This window comes from Anomaloglossus baeobatrachus, chromosome 1 (genome assembly GCF_048569485.1).
Source record: "Anomaloglossus baeobatrachus isolate aAnoBae1 chromosome 1, aAnoBae1.hap1, whole genome shotgun sequence".
In the NCBI taxonomy this organism is placed as follows: Eukaryota; Metazoa; Chordata; class Amphibia; order Anura; family Aromobatidae; genus Anomaloglossus; species Anomaloglossus baeobatrachus.
Window position 1 is genome coordinate 340,043,193 of NC_134353.1, and position 17,638 is coordinate 340,060,830.

General features: G+C 43.7%; 1 protein-coding gene across 2 annotated transcripts in view; it reads right to left on the reverse strand.

Moving 5' to 3' along the window:
* The window catches only part of PRAG1 (PEAK1 related, kinase-activating pseudokinase 1), a 59,390-nt gene extending 42,685 nt beyond the window's left edge, over positions 1-16,705 (reverse strand). Inside the window, exon 1 of one of the 2 annotated variants that reach the window (XM_075352330.1) lies at positions 16,595-16,705. Coding sequence is in view for 1 of the 2 variants with exons in the window: in XM_075352325.1 (XP_075208440.1) it covers positions 16,576-16,591 (16 nt within the window). In the remaining variant the exon portion in view is untranslated. Of the gene's footprint in view, positions 1-16,575 lie in introns of both variants that reach the window. The other variant, XM_075352325.1, reaches the window with a different exon arrangement.
* Positions 16,706-17,638: the final 933 nt, after the last annotated feature.

The following is a 17,638-nucleotide window of genomic DNA, read 5'->3' on the forward strand; positions in this document are numbered from 1 at the left end:
ACACAGAGACCCTGATTACAGTGATGTGTCACTTATTAAGCTCTTTGCTGTCATTCTGATAAAATCAATGTTTTCTCTGCTGCAAATATAGCAGTTATACAGATCTCATGAATATACTGAACTACCTGCCAGCAAGCCAAGTAGTCCTCTAATGATAATCTACTGCTGATTAAACAGATTTAATGAAAAACTACCCTAAGCAGGCCAGCAAGTGACACCACTGGGAATCAGGATCTCTGCCCCTACATTATGCTGCTCTCAGATTAGGTGGCAAAAACGTGGTGACAGATTCCTTTCAGTCTGGAAACTGACCTTCCAATGGAGTGGCCCTCAGACAGGAAGATCCAGAAAATGCAACTGAAGAAGGTAGGCCCCCAAGTAGCTTACAGATCAAAAGCCAACATGCCACGATGGACTAGTGCGTAAACGGAGTTGACTTTTATCGGCATAGTCTACCTAGGGCTAAAGCGGTGACAGTGGCCATTTCAGCAAACTCCTCCTTGAAGTGAAGCTGTAGAAAGGGAAAGTGACCATCACAGACTGGACTGTGGCGTTAGGCTAGGCTGAGCTGAGCCAGGACTCAAATGCTCAGTAAAAAGGAACATCCCAGATGAAACTGAGTGCCTGAATATGGCCTGTATAACTAAAACGTACTGGAAGTTATGCGCTCATTACCTCATGTATAAAGTGGTGTATGAAGAACTGCTAAGTAAAGTTTTGTCGTTTGACCTGAACTGTTTGTCTCCTTGTTGGAATAAGTAGTCATCCAGTGGAAGCCATTAGCAACATACGGCCTGCACTACACAAGTCCACACGCGCAGCCAGGACTGTGCTTTTTATATAGCTTGCCGGGCAGTCAAGAAGCAATACCTCGCCCATGACTACCGCTCCATGCCACTTCAAAGAGTGGTGTATGGGAGACTTCAAACCACAGATCAGTGTTAGGAGAGATCAGGCTTGCGCAGATTGAAGGTAAACCCCCCACCTTTTTGGTCTTCAGCAGATAAATCAGTAGAAGGGCCATTTGGCATCACCTTTCTATGCTCTTCCCTTTGAATAAACATGAACTTTCAAACAAACCAATTCATCTGTATGTGGGGGACTGGAAGAGATGGTATCTGCAGAAATATATAGCAGGATCACATGATGACATATCATTTGCAATAAACTGAACAAACTCTAAAATGTACAAAATGCGCACTAACATTTTACTAGAATTAGAAATATCATCCTGAAGTTAAAAGTAATCTTAAGGCTCTGTGCGCACTGGGAAATGAAATTTCCTTGCGTAAATTCCGCATGCTCTCAAAGATTACCGCACCCGCGGTAAAAAACCGGGGGAAACCGCAGCCGAAAACCGCATGCGGTTTGCCGCGGTTTGCTGCGGTTTTACCGCGGTATTGTTCGCGGTATTGCCGCGTGCGGGTTGGGATGTGCTTTATTGCATTCAATGCAATAAAGCACATTGAAGAAAAAAAAAAAAAAAATACATTTAATTCTGATAGTAGATAGACAGAAGAATAGATAGAGGGATAGATAGATAGACAGACAGACAGATAGAGGGATAGATAGAGGACAGATCGCTGCATTTCCCACGGTCGGCAGTGAGTTCACATTACCGGCCGTGGGAAATGACCGGTAATTACCTCTGCTGTCTGCTGCTTTCATTCAGCGCTGTGTCTGTGACACATCGCGGCTGGATGTCAGCAGTGCAGGACCCTGTGGATTACGCCGGAGCTGTGGATTACGCCGGTGTTTTGTTTGGGGGGGTTAATAAAATGGTGAACGAGGCTTGTTGGTTTTATTTAAAATAAAGGATTTTTGGTGTCTGTGTTTTTTCACTTTACTTACGGGTTGATCATGTCAGCTGTCACATAGACGCTGCCATGATCAAGCCTGGGGTTAATGGCGGTGATCCCCCACCACCATTAACCCCTTGTATTACCTTGCCACCACTGCTACACGGTGGCAAGAAGAGCCGAGGACACTCCGGTAGTGCCGCATATTGCATGCGACAGTGCCGGGGCAGCTGCGGCTGATATTCTCGGCTGCCGGAGGGGGAGTGAGGCGGGGGACATTAACCCTGCCCCTCTCCCTCCCCAGCCTGAGAATACCGGGCCGCCGCTGTGTGCTTACCTCGGCTGGAAGGTAAATATACAGCGGAGCCCACGTTCTTTGTTTTCTATATTTCCGTTTTCTTTCTATGTGTGTTCTATGTGTCTGTGTCTATGTGTTCTATGTGTCTGTGTCTATGTGTTCTATGTGTCTGTGTCTATGTGTTCTATGTGTCTGTGTCTATGTGTTCTATGTGTCTGTGTCTATGTGTTCTATGTGTCTGTGTCTGTGTCTGTGATGTGTTCTGTGTCTGTGATGTGTTCTGTGTCTGTGTCTATGTGTTCTATGTGTCTGTGTCTATGTGTTCTATGTGTCTGTGTCTATGTGTTCTATGTGTCTGTGTCTATGTGTTCTATGTGTCTGTGTCTATGTGTTCTATGTGTCTGTGTCTATGTGTTCTATGTGTCTGTGTCTATGTGTTCTATGTGTCTGTGTCTGTGTCTGTGATGTGTTCTGTGTCTGTGATGTGTTCTGTGTCTGTGTCTATGTGTTCTATGTGTCTGTGTCTATGTGTTCTATGTGTCTGTGTCTATGTGTTCTATGTGTCTGTGTCTGTGTCTGTGATGTGTTCTGTGTCTGTGATGTGTTCTGTGTCTGTGATGTGTTCTGTGTCTGTGATGTGTTCTGTGTCTGTGATGTGTTCTGTGTCTGTGATGTGTTCTGTGTCTGTGATGTGTTCTGTGTCTGTGATGTGTTCTGTGTCTGTGATGTGTTCTGTGTCTGTGATGTGTTCTGTGTCTGTGATGTGTTCTGTGTCTGTGATGTGTTCTGTGTCTGTGATGTGTTCTGTGTCTGTGATGTGTTCTGTGTCTGTGATGTGTTCTGTGTCTGTGATGTGTTCTGTGTCTGTGATGTGTTCTGTGTCTGTGATGTGTTCTGTGTCTGTGATGTGTTCTGTGTCTGTGATGTGTTCTGTGTCTGTGATGTGTTCTGTGTCTGTGATGTGTTCTGTGTCTGTGATGTGTTCTGTGTCTGTGATGTGTTCTGTGTCTGTGATGTGTTCTGTGTCTGTGATGTGTTCTGTGTCTGTGATGTGTTCTGTGTCTGTGATGTGTTCTGTGTCTGTGATGTGTTCTGTGTCTGTGATGTGTTCTGTGTCTGTGATGTGTTCTGTGTCTGTGATGTGTTCTGTGTCTGTGATGTGTTCTGTGTCTGTGATGTGTTCTGTGTCTGTGATGTGTGTCTGTGTGTGTGATCTGTGTGTGTTTACTCTCTGCACGGCTTCCTCTTCCTGTAATGACATCACTTCCCTGCAAAACCGCAGACAAGCGATGCACATTACCGGAGGTAAACCGCGAAATACCGCAGGGAATAACGCAGGAAAACGCAGTGAACCGCACAGAATTTGCTGCCTGCGTTATTCCCTGCGGGATTTCATGATTAACATTGAGTCAATGGAGTGAAATCCCGCAGCGATGTGCGGAAAAGAAGTGACATGCACTTGTTTTTGCTGCGGGATTCCCGCAGCAAAACATGCAGCTGTCAAATTCCGCCCAGTGCGCACAGGATTTTTTTTCTCCATAGGAATTGCTGGTGATTCACTGCAGAGATGTTATGAACATTTTCTGCAGCGAAACATGCAGCAAATCCGCGGAAAATCCGCGGCAAAATCCGGTAAGTGCGCACATAGCCTTACACATCTAATACATGGTCTTATTCCTGTTGATTCTGTGACGTCCCTGCAGCGGTCGAACCGCTCGGATCCGGGGGTCGCTGTGGCTCAAGGGTCTCCGGACCCGGGGGCTCGCGTCCACTTCAAATGAAAAGGGGGTATTTACAGGGGATAAGAGTTTGTGACGCCACCCGTGGTTCGTGGTAAGGGGAGTACCGCCGCTGCCGATGGGAGTGCCCGGGGGAGATGGAGTGGGGCCGCCAGATGACGTTCCCTCCACGGGTAGGGGAGACCCCGGGACTCTGGATGGTGAGGCAGGTTTGAGAGTTTGGGAGGAAGGGAGCAGGCTACTCACTGCTGGTAGTAGTGGTGCTGGATGATGTTTTGTAAAGTCATTACACACACGCTGCAGGTGAACCAAAAGTCCCAGTGCACCACTGCTGCTTGGGAAGGAGAGCACGTCCAGATATCCGCTCCCAATAGTATTGCTTTGCTGTATCCCAATTTAGTCCGACCTCTCTGGAGCTTTGACTCCTCGACCCCTCACATTATGGGGGCCACTACTTCACTTTTCCTGGGAGATCCAATCCCCGGTTCCCTCTCCCTTTGAGCGTTTCTACTCCACTTCCTCTCCCTTTGCTCCCCTGGAGCTGACTGCTCTGTCACCTCCCACCAGTCTGTCTGACCCCTAGGTGGGCGGCCCTTTCTCAGCTAGACCAACCCACTGGCTTGTCTGTCCTGGTGTGAGTGTGGATTGGGATTTGAATGCAGTTGGTAGCAATACCATAGGGTGGAACCTGCAACCAAGGGAGGGTAGGCCCTGCATCCCTTGGAGGGGGTGTAGTTCCCTGTGGCACCCTGACATGCTGAGGGGCGCCACACTTCTCAAGTCAGAAAATAAAAAAATAAATAAAAAACCCTTTTAGTAATGCCATAACGGGATTCCACAGACAACTTCTCTCCCCTAAAGATCCTCAATGGTATTTTCAACAAGGCAGATAAGGTTATCGCTGCATCACAAACACATTGCTTAGATTACAAGTCATTAGGGTCATATGTCACGTAAACTATCGCACCTTGAGACTTCTGCTGATGAATTGCATGATCCATCCTTCTGTGACAGGTTTAAAACAAATAAATCAGGTAACAGAAACAGACTTAGATTTCTGCTGGGGTTTAGGAACAGGACACGTTTTTCTGAACATCATCACTCTGGTTCTCCAACTGTAGGAATAGCTTTCCTATGTCAATCTGAGATAACTATCATCCTAGCTGAGGGACTGAATAGGTGTCCCCCATCTCGTCATAGGTGGGAGTCCCAGTGAGCGGACTATTACCGATTTAACATTTATCATCTGTCCAGTGAGGAAGTAATCTACTATTATCTCTTAAAGGGAATCTCTCACCAGCTTGTTGCCACCTAATCTAAGAGCATCATAATCTAGGGGCAAAGACCCTTATTCCAGTGATGTATCACTTGCTGGGCTGCTTGCTGTAGTTTTGATTAAAAAAAAAAAAAAAAAAAAAAAAAATACCCACTGTTTTAATCAGCAGGAGATCACAACCATCTACAACCTGTCTCCTCCCTACATCTGTGACCTAGTCTCCCGGTACTTACCTGCACGTAACCTTCGATACTGACAAGGTCTCCTTCTCTGCTCCCCTCTCATCTCCTCTTCCAACAATCGCATCCAAGATTTCTCCCGTGCCTCCCCCATACTCTGGAATGCTCTGCCACAACATATCAGACTCTCTCCTACCTTGACAAGCTTCAAAAGGAACCTGAAGACCCACCTCTTCCGAAAAGCCTACAACCTGCCGTAATCCTCTGTCTGATACAGCGACGCACGACCATCTCTACTGTCACCTACTGTACCCATCCATTGTAGACTGAGCCCTCACGAACAGGGTCCTCTCTCCTCCTGTACTTTGTTTTATTTACGATTATTATACTTGTCCCTACTATGTGTACCCCTTTCCATATGTACAATGCCATGGAATAAATGGTGCTATAATATTATATTTTTATTATGATTATTATTTTATTAATAACCACTAGAGGACTAGTAATTCTGCTGCTATGTAGTCCTCCACATTCATGACGGCTGTATAACCACACCCCCACCACTGTAGCAGCTTTCTGCCTATGCACAGTGTATACAATTATATATAGCAACTCCCCTGTTAAATTAACACAATGCATGTTCGTTGGGTGAAATATTAAAAAAAAAAAACCCCACAAAACCCCCATCACTCTTGACAGCACATTGCCCTGTGCAAACGTCAATGTGCCTATGCACTCGGAACAATTACGTAGCGTTCAGTGTGCATTTTAACAAGCTTTCTCCCTGTGTAAACAGGTTATTAAACGTGACCGCTGATCAGTAAATATTTCCCGATCAGCGGTTGTTTACTGCCGCCAGTTGGTCTGTGCAAACGGAGCTTTAGCTCAATGATTTTAATTAGTTCTCATTATAGATTTGACAGAATACTGGGATTAGTCATTATAGCTATTGTGTGCTAATGACAAGCTCCTTTTCCTACAAAAGGCAAGGAAATAGGCGTAAAAACTCAGGAAATAACTTGAAACCCATACTACCAGAAAAACTAGGATTTCAGCTTCATGTCCCGAAACTAAAACCTGCAATTCACGTTCCTGTGCTATCCAATTTCACCCAAAAAGGCTGTTATGCAATACACTGGGTTTTACGTTCCTGAAAAGCTTGTTGTACAATGCGTTGGTGAAATTCAGTGAATGACATTCCACTTTGTTGCTGGCCTGTTTTCCTTCAGCAGGCTCTATAATAGTGGGAGCTTTAGTAGTTCACACAACTATCTTTAGATTTCCCTTGACTCTCAAATACCCTTTCCTTAGTTTGTCTATATACATTAGATGGCTGTTGGTCAAAAGATGCTTTAGCCAATCGTTCAGCCAAGAGCCAACTCAGCCGACTCCCATACATACACATACGATGACTCATTTTGCAAAGTGCTCCAGATAGGAAAGTCGCCAATTGACTAGTCTGCCGACCACTTATCTTGATAACAGAGAGTGATAGAAGAAGGGTCTTAATTCCGCGCCAAGGACTCAATGGATCCAGGAAGAGATTAATGCTTCTTTAATAACATGCACAAGTCTACGCGTTTCTGGAGACACAGCTCCCTTCATCAGGACATTGGCAAGAGAACATCAAATCTCTTCCTGGATCCATTGAGTCCTTGGCGCGGAATTAAGACCCATCTTCTATCACTCTCTGTTATCAGCCAACTTTGGGACTGCTGCCTGGACCTGGATCTTATGTATGCCTGTATAGTGGTTGTGACTGGCACAACCATTATAGGCGAGTGTGTTTTTATTACATATCTTCCTCCCTTTTTGGGGTAAGACCCTATTGCGCTTTTCTTTCCACAGTTTCTCCTCGACCACTTATCTTGGGGATAACAATTTCATTAGTCCAGAATCGGAAATGCACGATTAACATCGCCTGCCGACACCCCTATATGCATTAGGTCGCCAGCCGAAAACTTTTATATCAGTGGTTTTTGCCAACCTTAGCCTAATGTTTAGTTTAGTGCCTTTAGTGTAGTTTGAAATTACTTGGATTTTGGATGCTCTTCTACCGCTATGATATTTATGACCCATCCTAGGTATAGGTCATCAATACCGAATCGCTAGGAGTCCACCAACCGGTATCCTCACCGATCTGCTGTCCAGAAGTAAGCAGTGTGTGGACTGGAACTCCTCAGTTAGGTACACTGTTTAGAGACTTTAGATCAGCTGATATTTGGATAAGAGCTGATCTGCAGCAAACCCCTTTAAGGCAATGTGCACACAGTGCGTTTTTCGCGGCGTTTTTGGCCTCAAAACTGCATGACACTGCTTCCCCAGCAAAGTCTATGAGTTTTTATTTTTGCTGTCCGCACACAATTTTTTTTTAAGCTGCGTTTTTTAGCTTAAAAAAAAAAAAAATGGACTTGGCAATTCTTTCCTGCGTTTTTCTGCGTTTTCCCCCCCATGCAATGCATTGGAAAAACGCAGAGATCAAAAACGCAGCAAAACGCAGTCAAAAACTCACCAAATTGCTGTAAAAACGCAGCGTCATAAAAACGCAGCACGTTCATATAGCCTAAAGGGAACCTGTCAACACTTTTTTGGCCTATAAACTGTAGCCACCACCAGCGGGCTCTAATATACAGCATGTTAGAATGCTGTATATAAAAGCCCAGGCTGCTGTGAGAACATAAACACTTTATAATACTTACCTAACGGTCATGCGGTGGGTCATATGGGCGTTTCCGTTCTCAGATGCCGGCGCCTCCTCTTTCGGCCATCTTCGTCCTCCATCTTCTGAAGCTGCGGTGCATGACGCGTCCGACGTCATCCACACTTGCTAACATTCAGGTCCTGAGCAGGATGTAGACGCGTCATGCACACAGGCTTCAGAAAGAGGACGAAGATGACCGAAAGAAGAGGCGCCGGCACCAGAGAACAGAGACGCCCATATGGCCAACCGCGCGACCGTTAGGCAAAGTCTTATAAAGTGTTTTTTTTTTTTTATGTTCTCACAGCGGCCTGGGCTCTTATATACAGCAGGTTAGAATGCGGTATATAAGAGGCCGGTGGTGGTGGCCGCAGCTTATAAGCCAAAAAAGTGGTGACAGGTTCCTTTTAATATTAACTCCTTAATTCATGTGAAGAATGAGTAGGTGTAGAAGAGCATTAGATTAACTTTTCCATTTTTGGCTGAATAAATGCACCCCTACATGGTTCCTAAAGGACAGAATGCCTGCAGAAAAGGTCTGTTTTGTCTATTACTTGTGTATGTCTGTACGACTAAGCTTTCCAATATTCCAAGATATAGCGAAAGTAATGAAAAATAGAAAATAAAAAATAATTGGGGTAACAGCCAATAGTGACCAATCAGATTTCAGTATTCCTATTGCTAGTGCAGGTTACAGAGAAGCACAGCAGTGACCCGATCATTAGCAAGTCATTGTACATTCCTGAAGCAGTCCCTCCGGGGGTAAAGTCTGACTGATTCATTTAGTCAGTAGTCACCAATATGTTGAAACCTCCAGACTGGAAACGTGACGTGCAATCCAATAATAACTAAAAGCAAAATACTTACAGCCCTATTCATTTGGCCCAAGCAGCTGAATTACCCATGTAGAAAAAAAAAAAAAAATTCCGATCATTAAATAATTAAAATTTTAAAGCAACTCTATAGAATAGGTCAATGAGTGGTAACCCCAGATACCTACAGATTAGTCCTAATATTGTAAACACAGGCGGTTTATTTCAGACACTGTCTTGCTGTGAAACCAGCCCTGGAAGCCTCTATCTGCATGGCCTGATCAGTTCACATTCCTGACTTCTTTATGGACGGCTACGATTGCCTTTGTTATGGAGCAGAGGGGAGATTCCCATTCTAGAGAGATCCTGCATTCCACACCAGAAATAGGCCAAAGCACAATATTCCCAAGAAAAGCCCAAGTAATTTATCTTTAAAGTAAAAGGTTTAACTGAATTCCAATCAACATGACAGTTAAAAGCCAGGAATTTTAATTAGAATGTCAAGAATGTAAACTTTCAAATTTGTATAAACTGCTGTGACAATTCTTCTTATTGACCAAAGAACGGTAACTATAAGTGGTGAGGAAATGTGCAAATATTAATGCTCACTTGTAAACCAGATCACACGTTTCATGGTCCGAACGGCCCGTTACCCATGTCCGACATTCACAGTCTGCATACGAACCACAATAACCGGACCAGTACTTGACAGCCTCATGTATGAGACTGTTCAGTCCTGGCCAGGAGACCTACAGCTCGTCCAGACATCACGTTCCAAACTTGGATGGGGAAAATCAGCTGCTTCTCCAAGGCCACCAACATGTATGCCACATATTTATCACAAGTTGACTTAAAAACAAATTTGGGACATTTAGACCACCGTATACAATAGCAGTCAGCTGATTGATGGGTTTGGCCAATCCTTTGGCTGACAGCTCTCTCGCCTGTTTTTCCCAACCACTTGAGTGCTCCTGTGTTCTCTATAAAAGAGCTGCTGCCCAACTCCTCTGGCGGCTTATCTCACAAAGATCAAAAATATCAGAAGACCAAAACCAGATATGCCGGTATGTAGGCTTGTCAAGCCTACCTTGACAAGCTTCAAAAGGAACCTGAAGACCCACCTCTTCCGACAAGCCTACAACCTGCCGCAACCCTCAGTATGATACAGCGCCGCACAATCAGCACTACCCTCACCTACTGTATCCTCACCTATCCCTTGTAGACTGCGAGCCTTCGCGGGCAGGGACCTCTCTCCTCCTGTACCTGTGTCTTGTATTATTTATGATTATTGTACCTGTCCCCAGGGCTGTGGAGTCGGTAAGCCAAACCTTCGACTCCGACTCCGACTCCTCAAATTCTCTTGCACCGACTCCGACTCCGGCTCCGACTCCGACTCCTACATATATTGCTTATAGTTAGGTGAAAAATTTATTGTAGTACATGAATATGTGTATGTGAACATCAGACATTTAATAATTTTTATGATACAATAATCAAGATATTTGGATAGAACATAAAATATATTTATTGGAATACAACTTTAGAACACAAAAAACTGTAATAAATTGTAAATATGTAATACACTATGTAATATACAGTAGATTACATATATATCTTGTGTGTGTATATACACTGTGTATATATATATTACATATTTACAATTTATTAGTTTTTTGTGTTCTAAAGTTGTATTCCAATAAATATTTTATGTTCTATCCAAATATCTTGATTATTGTATCATAAAAACAATTAAATGTCTGATGTTCACATTGTACTACAATACATTTTTCACTTAAATATAAGCATTATACTAAATGTTATTATTTAGTAAAATATTCAGCACATTCTGCATTGCACTCCTGTCCCCAATTTATTATATATTTTAGGAGTCGGAGTCGGTGCATTTTATACCGACTCCGACTCCACCAAAATGAGCTCCGACTCCGACTCCGACTCCACGACTCGGACTCCGACTCCACAGCCCTGCCTGTCCCTATTATGTATACCCCTTTCACATGTAAAGCGCCATGGAATTGATGGCGCAATAATAATAATAATTCTTATCTACCACAACATCATCTGTTGGGCCATACCTGTCTACCTTGGTAGGATTGACCAACGTTGGTCTAATGTGTATGGAGGCCTTAAAACTGCCTTTACACCTATATATAAAATACGTTCCACTGTGTACAGTCACCTTAGTGTCGTCAAAATGATTGGTCTATAATTATGTTGTCAGTGTGCTTCTAGCAACACAGCCATAAAATCTACTTGGTCATATAGGTCAATTGAGTAATCCCTTTTGAGCGAAAGCAGCAATATAGCACATGTAACGGCAACAAATAAATGCCATATAGTCAATCATGTGGCACACAAAGCTTCAAGAGGAACCTCAAGATCCACCTCTTCCAACAAGCCTACAACCTACAATAGCCGTCAGTCCAGTAGACTACTGCACAACCAGCTCTGTCCTCACCTATTGTACCATCACCCATTCCCTGTAGACTGTGAGCCCTCGCGGGCAGGGTCCTCTCTCCTCCTGTACCAGTCTGTTTTGTACTGTTAATGATTGTTGTACGTATACCCTCTTTCACTTGTAAAGCGCCATGGAATAAATGGCGCTATAATAAATAATAACAAAGCATGACACGTACGTTTTTTTCCATTTTTGTTATTAGCCCTAGTACTTCTAAGTGCAATCCACAAACTGTGTGCCTGCCTCGGATATACTCTTTCCAGCCATAGCCACCCCATAACAGTAGGCTAGTAATAGATGACTCCATAATGGTATGTTAACCACAAATGCTCACAGCATGATCCAATCAGATACCCTACCATCCCAGTCTTTTTACCATTGATCATATCTTGTTCCATGGAGGTTCCAGTGTCAAGCTGCCCACTCCCATGTTACTCAATTTATTAACAGCTAGAAATTAATTGGCTAATTCCAGGCCTAAGTGATAGCATATTGTGGTGACTTTCACATTAGGCTCCGGGCTCAGGGTCCATCTAAAGGGGTTGCACCATGTTTGGAAGCAATCCATTATTTCTACAGTGCTCAGAGCCCAATTTTTAGGATTGGTGGTGGTCCCAGCAGTTGGATTTACAGCAATTAGGAAATCAACAAATTTGGTACAACCACGTTAACGACTATGTCCCCTTTCATAATCAATCTACTGATCATTGATAGATCATGGTCAAATTTGCACTTAACAGTGGAGATATGGGTTTGTAACCGGAATGGGCACATATGCATTTGCTGCAGAGTTTCTTCTATTCTCTATATTTGGCTAATATAGCCAACACCCCCCCCCCCCAAAAAAAAAAAAAAGGCAGAAGAAGTTTGCCAACAGACATACTTGGCGTATAGGTTGCCAGTTACTCTGCTTTTCAGGATATACAGTTAAGTAATAATAATAATAATAATAATAAATAATAATAATAATAAGTCACTACTGAGATTTTCCACCATTTTTTGTGTTTAAAAAAAAAAAAAAGAGCACCATTGACCCAAATGTTTTCAAGGTACTTTTTTTGTGTTGTGATATTTGCTACTTTCTTTTTTGTACAAATGGCCCACAAGAATTATGAATTCTCCAATTTTTGTTACCCGTGTTGTGACTTTTTAGGTCTAAAAGACACGTTTTACTAAAATATACGCCCAAATTTCAGGCATTCATAAACTACTGATGGAAAGAGGGAGGGGACTAGAGTACATTTGCAACTTTTCAAAAGTGGTAAATGATGAATTAGGCGAACATATGTGGAAACTAAACTGCACCCGGATTGGCAAAAAATACCCATATGAACAACAACAAAAAAAAAAAAAAAAATTGGACAGTTTCACAAAACCCAAAACGTTGGCTAGAATAAAATTGTTGCCACCCTCAACTTTATATTTGGTTGCACATCCTTTGGAATAAATAGCTGGAATCAATCACTTCCTATAACCATCAACAAGCTTCTTACACCTCTCAACTGGAATTTTGGGCCACTCTTTTGGAAACTGCTCCAGGTCTCATATTTGAAGGCTGCCTTCTCCCAATAACAGTTTTGAGAGCTCTACACATGTTTTCAATGGGCTTTAGATCTGTATTCTTTGTTGGTCTCTTCAGGACGCTCCAGCACTTTGTTTCCATCCATGCCTGGCAGTTTCTTGCCTTATGTTTGGGGTCATTGTCCTGCTTCGAGACCCATGACCTAGGATGCAAACCCAGCTTTCTTACACTGGGAGTTACATTGCAATCCAATATCCTTTGGTAATCTTCATATTTCATGATGCCTTGCACACAGTCAAGGCACCCAGTGCAAGAGGCAGCAAAACAACCCCAAAACATCTTTGAACCTCCACCATATTTGACTGTAGGTATTGTGGTCTTTTCTTTGTAGGCATCATTCACTTTTCAGTAAACAGTAGAATTATGTGCTTTACCAAAAAGCTTTATCTTGGTCTCATCTGTCCACAACACCCTTTCCCAGAAGGATTTTGGCTTACTCATGTTCATTTTGACAAACTGAAGTCTAACTTTTTTGTGTGTCAGCAGTGGAGTCCTCCGGGGTCTCCTGCCACAGCATATCATTCAAATGTCAGATAGTTTGCACTGAAACTGATGCACCAAGAGCTTGATTGGGGTGGCTTTTTCACTATCCTATGTTACAACTTTTCATCAATTTTTCTCTGCCATCCACGACCAATAAGATTAGCTTCAATGCCATGGGTTGTAAACGTCTTGATTATGTTGCACACTGTGGACTAAGGAACATAAAAGATCTTTGTAGATAGACTTGTAACCTTGACATTGTTGATATTTTTCAAAAATTTTGGTTCTCAAATTTTTTATACAGTTCTCTTCATTGTCTGTTCTCCATGGTTAGTGTGACACACAGATACATAATGCAAAGACTAAAGGCTGCTTTACACGCAGCGATCTCGCTAGCGAGATCACTAGCGTGCGTACCCGCATCCGTCGCTTGTGCGTCACGGGCAAATCGCTGCCCGTGGCGCACAACATCGCTCGGACCAGTCACACTACTTACCTGCCTAGCGACGTCGCTCTGGCCGGCGAACCGCCTCCTTTCTAAGGGGGCGGTTCGTTCGGCATCACAGCGACATCACTAAGCAGTCGGCCAATAGAAGCGGAAGGGGCGGAGATGAGCAAGACGAACATCCCGACATCTCGCCCACCTACTTCCTTTCTCATTGCGGGCGGCCGCAGGTAAGGTGAGGTTCCGCGTTCCTGCGGTATCACACATAGCGATGTGTGCTGCCGCAGGAACGACGAACAACCTGCGTCCTGCAACAGCAACAATATTTGGGAACTGGACAGCGTGTCAACGATAGGTGAGTATTTTTTGATCGTTAGCGGTCACTCGTACGTTTCACACGCAACGACGTCGCTAACGAGAACGGATGTGCGTCACGAATTCCGTGACCCCAACGGCATCGCGTTAGCGATGCTGTCGTGTGTAAAGCGGCCTTAAGTCAATTACTCACATTTTAATCTGACTTCGGCCCGTTTCACACGTCAGTGAAAAACAGTGACGTTTTTCACTGGCGTGTAAAACACGCACATGTCCCTGTGGGTTGTCTAAGTGCAATCCGGGCTACGTTCTCCGTGATTGCACTTAGAAATCAACTCACCTGCGCCCGCTCCCGCTGTCCATGGTGCTGATCGCTCCCGTGACGCAGCATCCGGCCGGCGGTGACCCCCGCAGCAGCTGCTTCCAGGTCGGCTGTGTCGCGCATAATGAATATGCGCGACAGTAATCAGCCGGCTTAGAAGCAGCAGGGAGGACGGGCTGCAGAGGACATCGCTGGACGCCGGGTGAGTTAAAATGTTTATTATTTTAAATGCACGTTTTTTTCTGGCACGTGTTTCACGGACCACACCACTGCGTGGTCCGTGGAACATCAGTGATGCCAGAAAAAAATGGACATGTCTCCGTGCGGCAATCACGGACACGCGGGTACGCCGCACGGAGACATCTCTGGCGGTGACTTATCTTGGGGAGAGCAAAGCACTGACCATTCCAATGTCAGTCATACCGATCGATCGACATCCCCTCCAATGATCAGGTGTCCGAGGCCTCCAAATAAATTAGACTTTCAGCCGAATCTGTTGATATTGGCCTGTTTGGGCGACATTAGTCTAATATGTACAGACACAACCATATTTTCAGTTCAAGTGCTGTGTATGTAAAAATCAGAAGTCACAGACAGCATTAGGACCAATGTTAGTCAATTGGACTGTTTAGATGATAGCCTTCTACTTGGACTGAATGTCAGTGTGAAAATAATTGCAGCATGAACTGGTCTCTTCCATAGCTTGAATGCAACTTGCCTATTTATATTTGAGTGTGCAAAAAGGAATATATATATTATATAATAATTACATCTCTCAGATTACATGTGGTCAATATAAATCAATCGTACGGTAAACAAAATTATGAATAAATTGCTGTTATTAAAGTCTTGTAAAGTTTATGAGAGATATATATATATATATATATATATATATATATATATATATATATATATATATATTATATATCTCTATCTCCGTATATCGACCGTTTTTTTTCCAATACACATGCGTAAACAGCCTTGGGGAATGCTTCCACCGGTGTATACGAAAAGTAAAAGTAGAATAAAAATATATCCCATTCTCATCCAGAATAGTTGGAAGAGCGGAATCCGTTTTGTATTCCGTATGCCATGTGAGATTTTTTTTTTTCTAGTCTAGATTACATTTGAGGGAAAAAAAAAATGTGCGGAACATCGAATAACATGGGTCCAAGTGTAATGCGTTTTTTTTTTCTCCCATTGCACTTGCCCATTTTTACCCAAGTGGGAGCGAGCCCTCACAGTCAGACGCCGGCCACCTGAGGTATAAACTACTACCTATTTTTTAGCCACCCAGTGGAGTCTGCAATCCATTCACAATGAAGACGGATTCCTGTGATCCCATAGAACGTAACAGTAGGAACATTTATTACGATAATAAAGCCATAAAAAAAAAATAAATTGTTGACTTGTATACAAAATAAGAAAACTACACATTCCATAACCATGACGAACGTTCACGTCTTCAGTGATAATGGCAAAGTGAGGCTTACAATCTAGAAAACAAGATAAGGGTCAAGGTCGCACTTGGGGAACATGCAATATGTCATTAATAAATGACTGCCAAGTCCACAGGTCAGGGTCTATGGTGACAAGTCCAGTACCCACCACCAATTCCCACACAATACCAGTTGTGATTCCACAATCCATTTTTCTATGGACAGGTGAGATCCATAAACTCACTTCCACAGTTTTCACTGTGAAATCTTTTGGTAGACTTTGTCACCTGTGGATCTGGGTCTCGTCTCTCCTGATTATCCTCCCTCCTAAGATTTCTTGGAATTTACCTGTCCAGCTAAACAGGATCCTGAGTGGAGAATACATCTCCAAGATCCCTTTACAAAAGTCCTCATTAACAAAAGAATAGTCTGATTTGGGCTGAAATGCAATACCCCAAAAGTCTCCACCATGGCTTGTGTTTCTCCTATCCCTTGGGATAGGTGGCAAACCTGCCCTGTAACCCTTTCACCGCTGCTGTCAGAAGCCTGGAGGAAGAAGGGGTGGGTAACACTACTCTTTGGAAAGTGAGAAAGTAAAACATTGCCCAGGCAAGTCCTCAATGCGCTAGAAAACAATGCCTGAAAAGGAGAACACTTTTTTTGAAGGCATTTTATACACAGAATTGAGCAGAACATGTGTTTGGCTACTTACTATGGAGTTTTCCCATTACCTGAATCTGCAGCTCCTCAAGGTTTCTTCTAACATGCAATAATCCAAGAAGGAGCAGATGAGTAGGATGCCAGGATGGATGTGCCAGTCACACACACTGCAGCAGCTCAGTGCTCACAGGGAGCAGGATCACTACTGGAGAGAGGTGGAGTCCTCCTGCACTCTCTGCACTCCACACTCTCCACCCACAGGGCATGGATTGTTACTTTTGTTCTCCTTAACTATTTCAGTACTTCAGGCTACAGCCATTTACTGGAAAATGACAAGCAGATGCAGGAGGGGCAATACTTCCCAACCTCTAGAATTACATTACACCTTGGGTTAGAGAGGATTGTCACTTTAGTACTCAGACTTCATGAGTGTACTAAAGTAATAAATGGCAGCCGCTTTATATTATCCCAATACCTCAGAGGTGTCCAATAATGAAAGGAATTCAGTTAATGAATCTGCAGATCATTAAAAAGGAGTCAGGTGTGTGGATCAATGGCAATGTGTTATTGAGCTACGTCTATGAAATCAGAAAATATATCAGACGTATGTCCCTGAGGGTATGTGCCCACAAAGCGGACACGCTGCGTTCTAGACGCAAGTGAATGCGCTGCTTGTGCCCACAATCAGGGATCTAGGCGCAGCGTAATTTCTCTTGCTGAGATGCTAGTGCTCACCGCAAGAGAACGCAGCATCCGTGCCCACGATTAGGGTTCTAGGCGCAGCATAATTTCTCTTGCCGAGATGCTAGTGCTCACTGCGAGAGATCGCAGCGTTCGTGCCCACAATTAGGGTTCTAGACACAGCATAATTTCTCTTGTCGAGATGCTAGTGCTCACCGCGAGAGAACACAGCGTCCATTCCCACGATTAGGGTTCTAGGTGCAGTGCAATTTATTTTGACGTGATGCTAGTGCTCACCGCGAGAGAACGCACCGTTCGTGCCCACGATTAAGGTTCTAGACACAGCATAATTTCTCTTGCCGAGATGCTAGTGCTCACCGCGAGAGAATGCAGCATCCGTGCCCACGATTAGGGTTCTAGGTGCAGAGCAATTT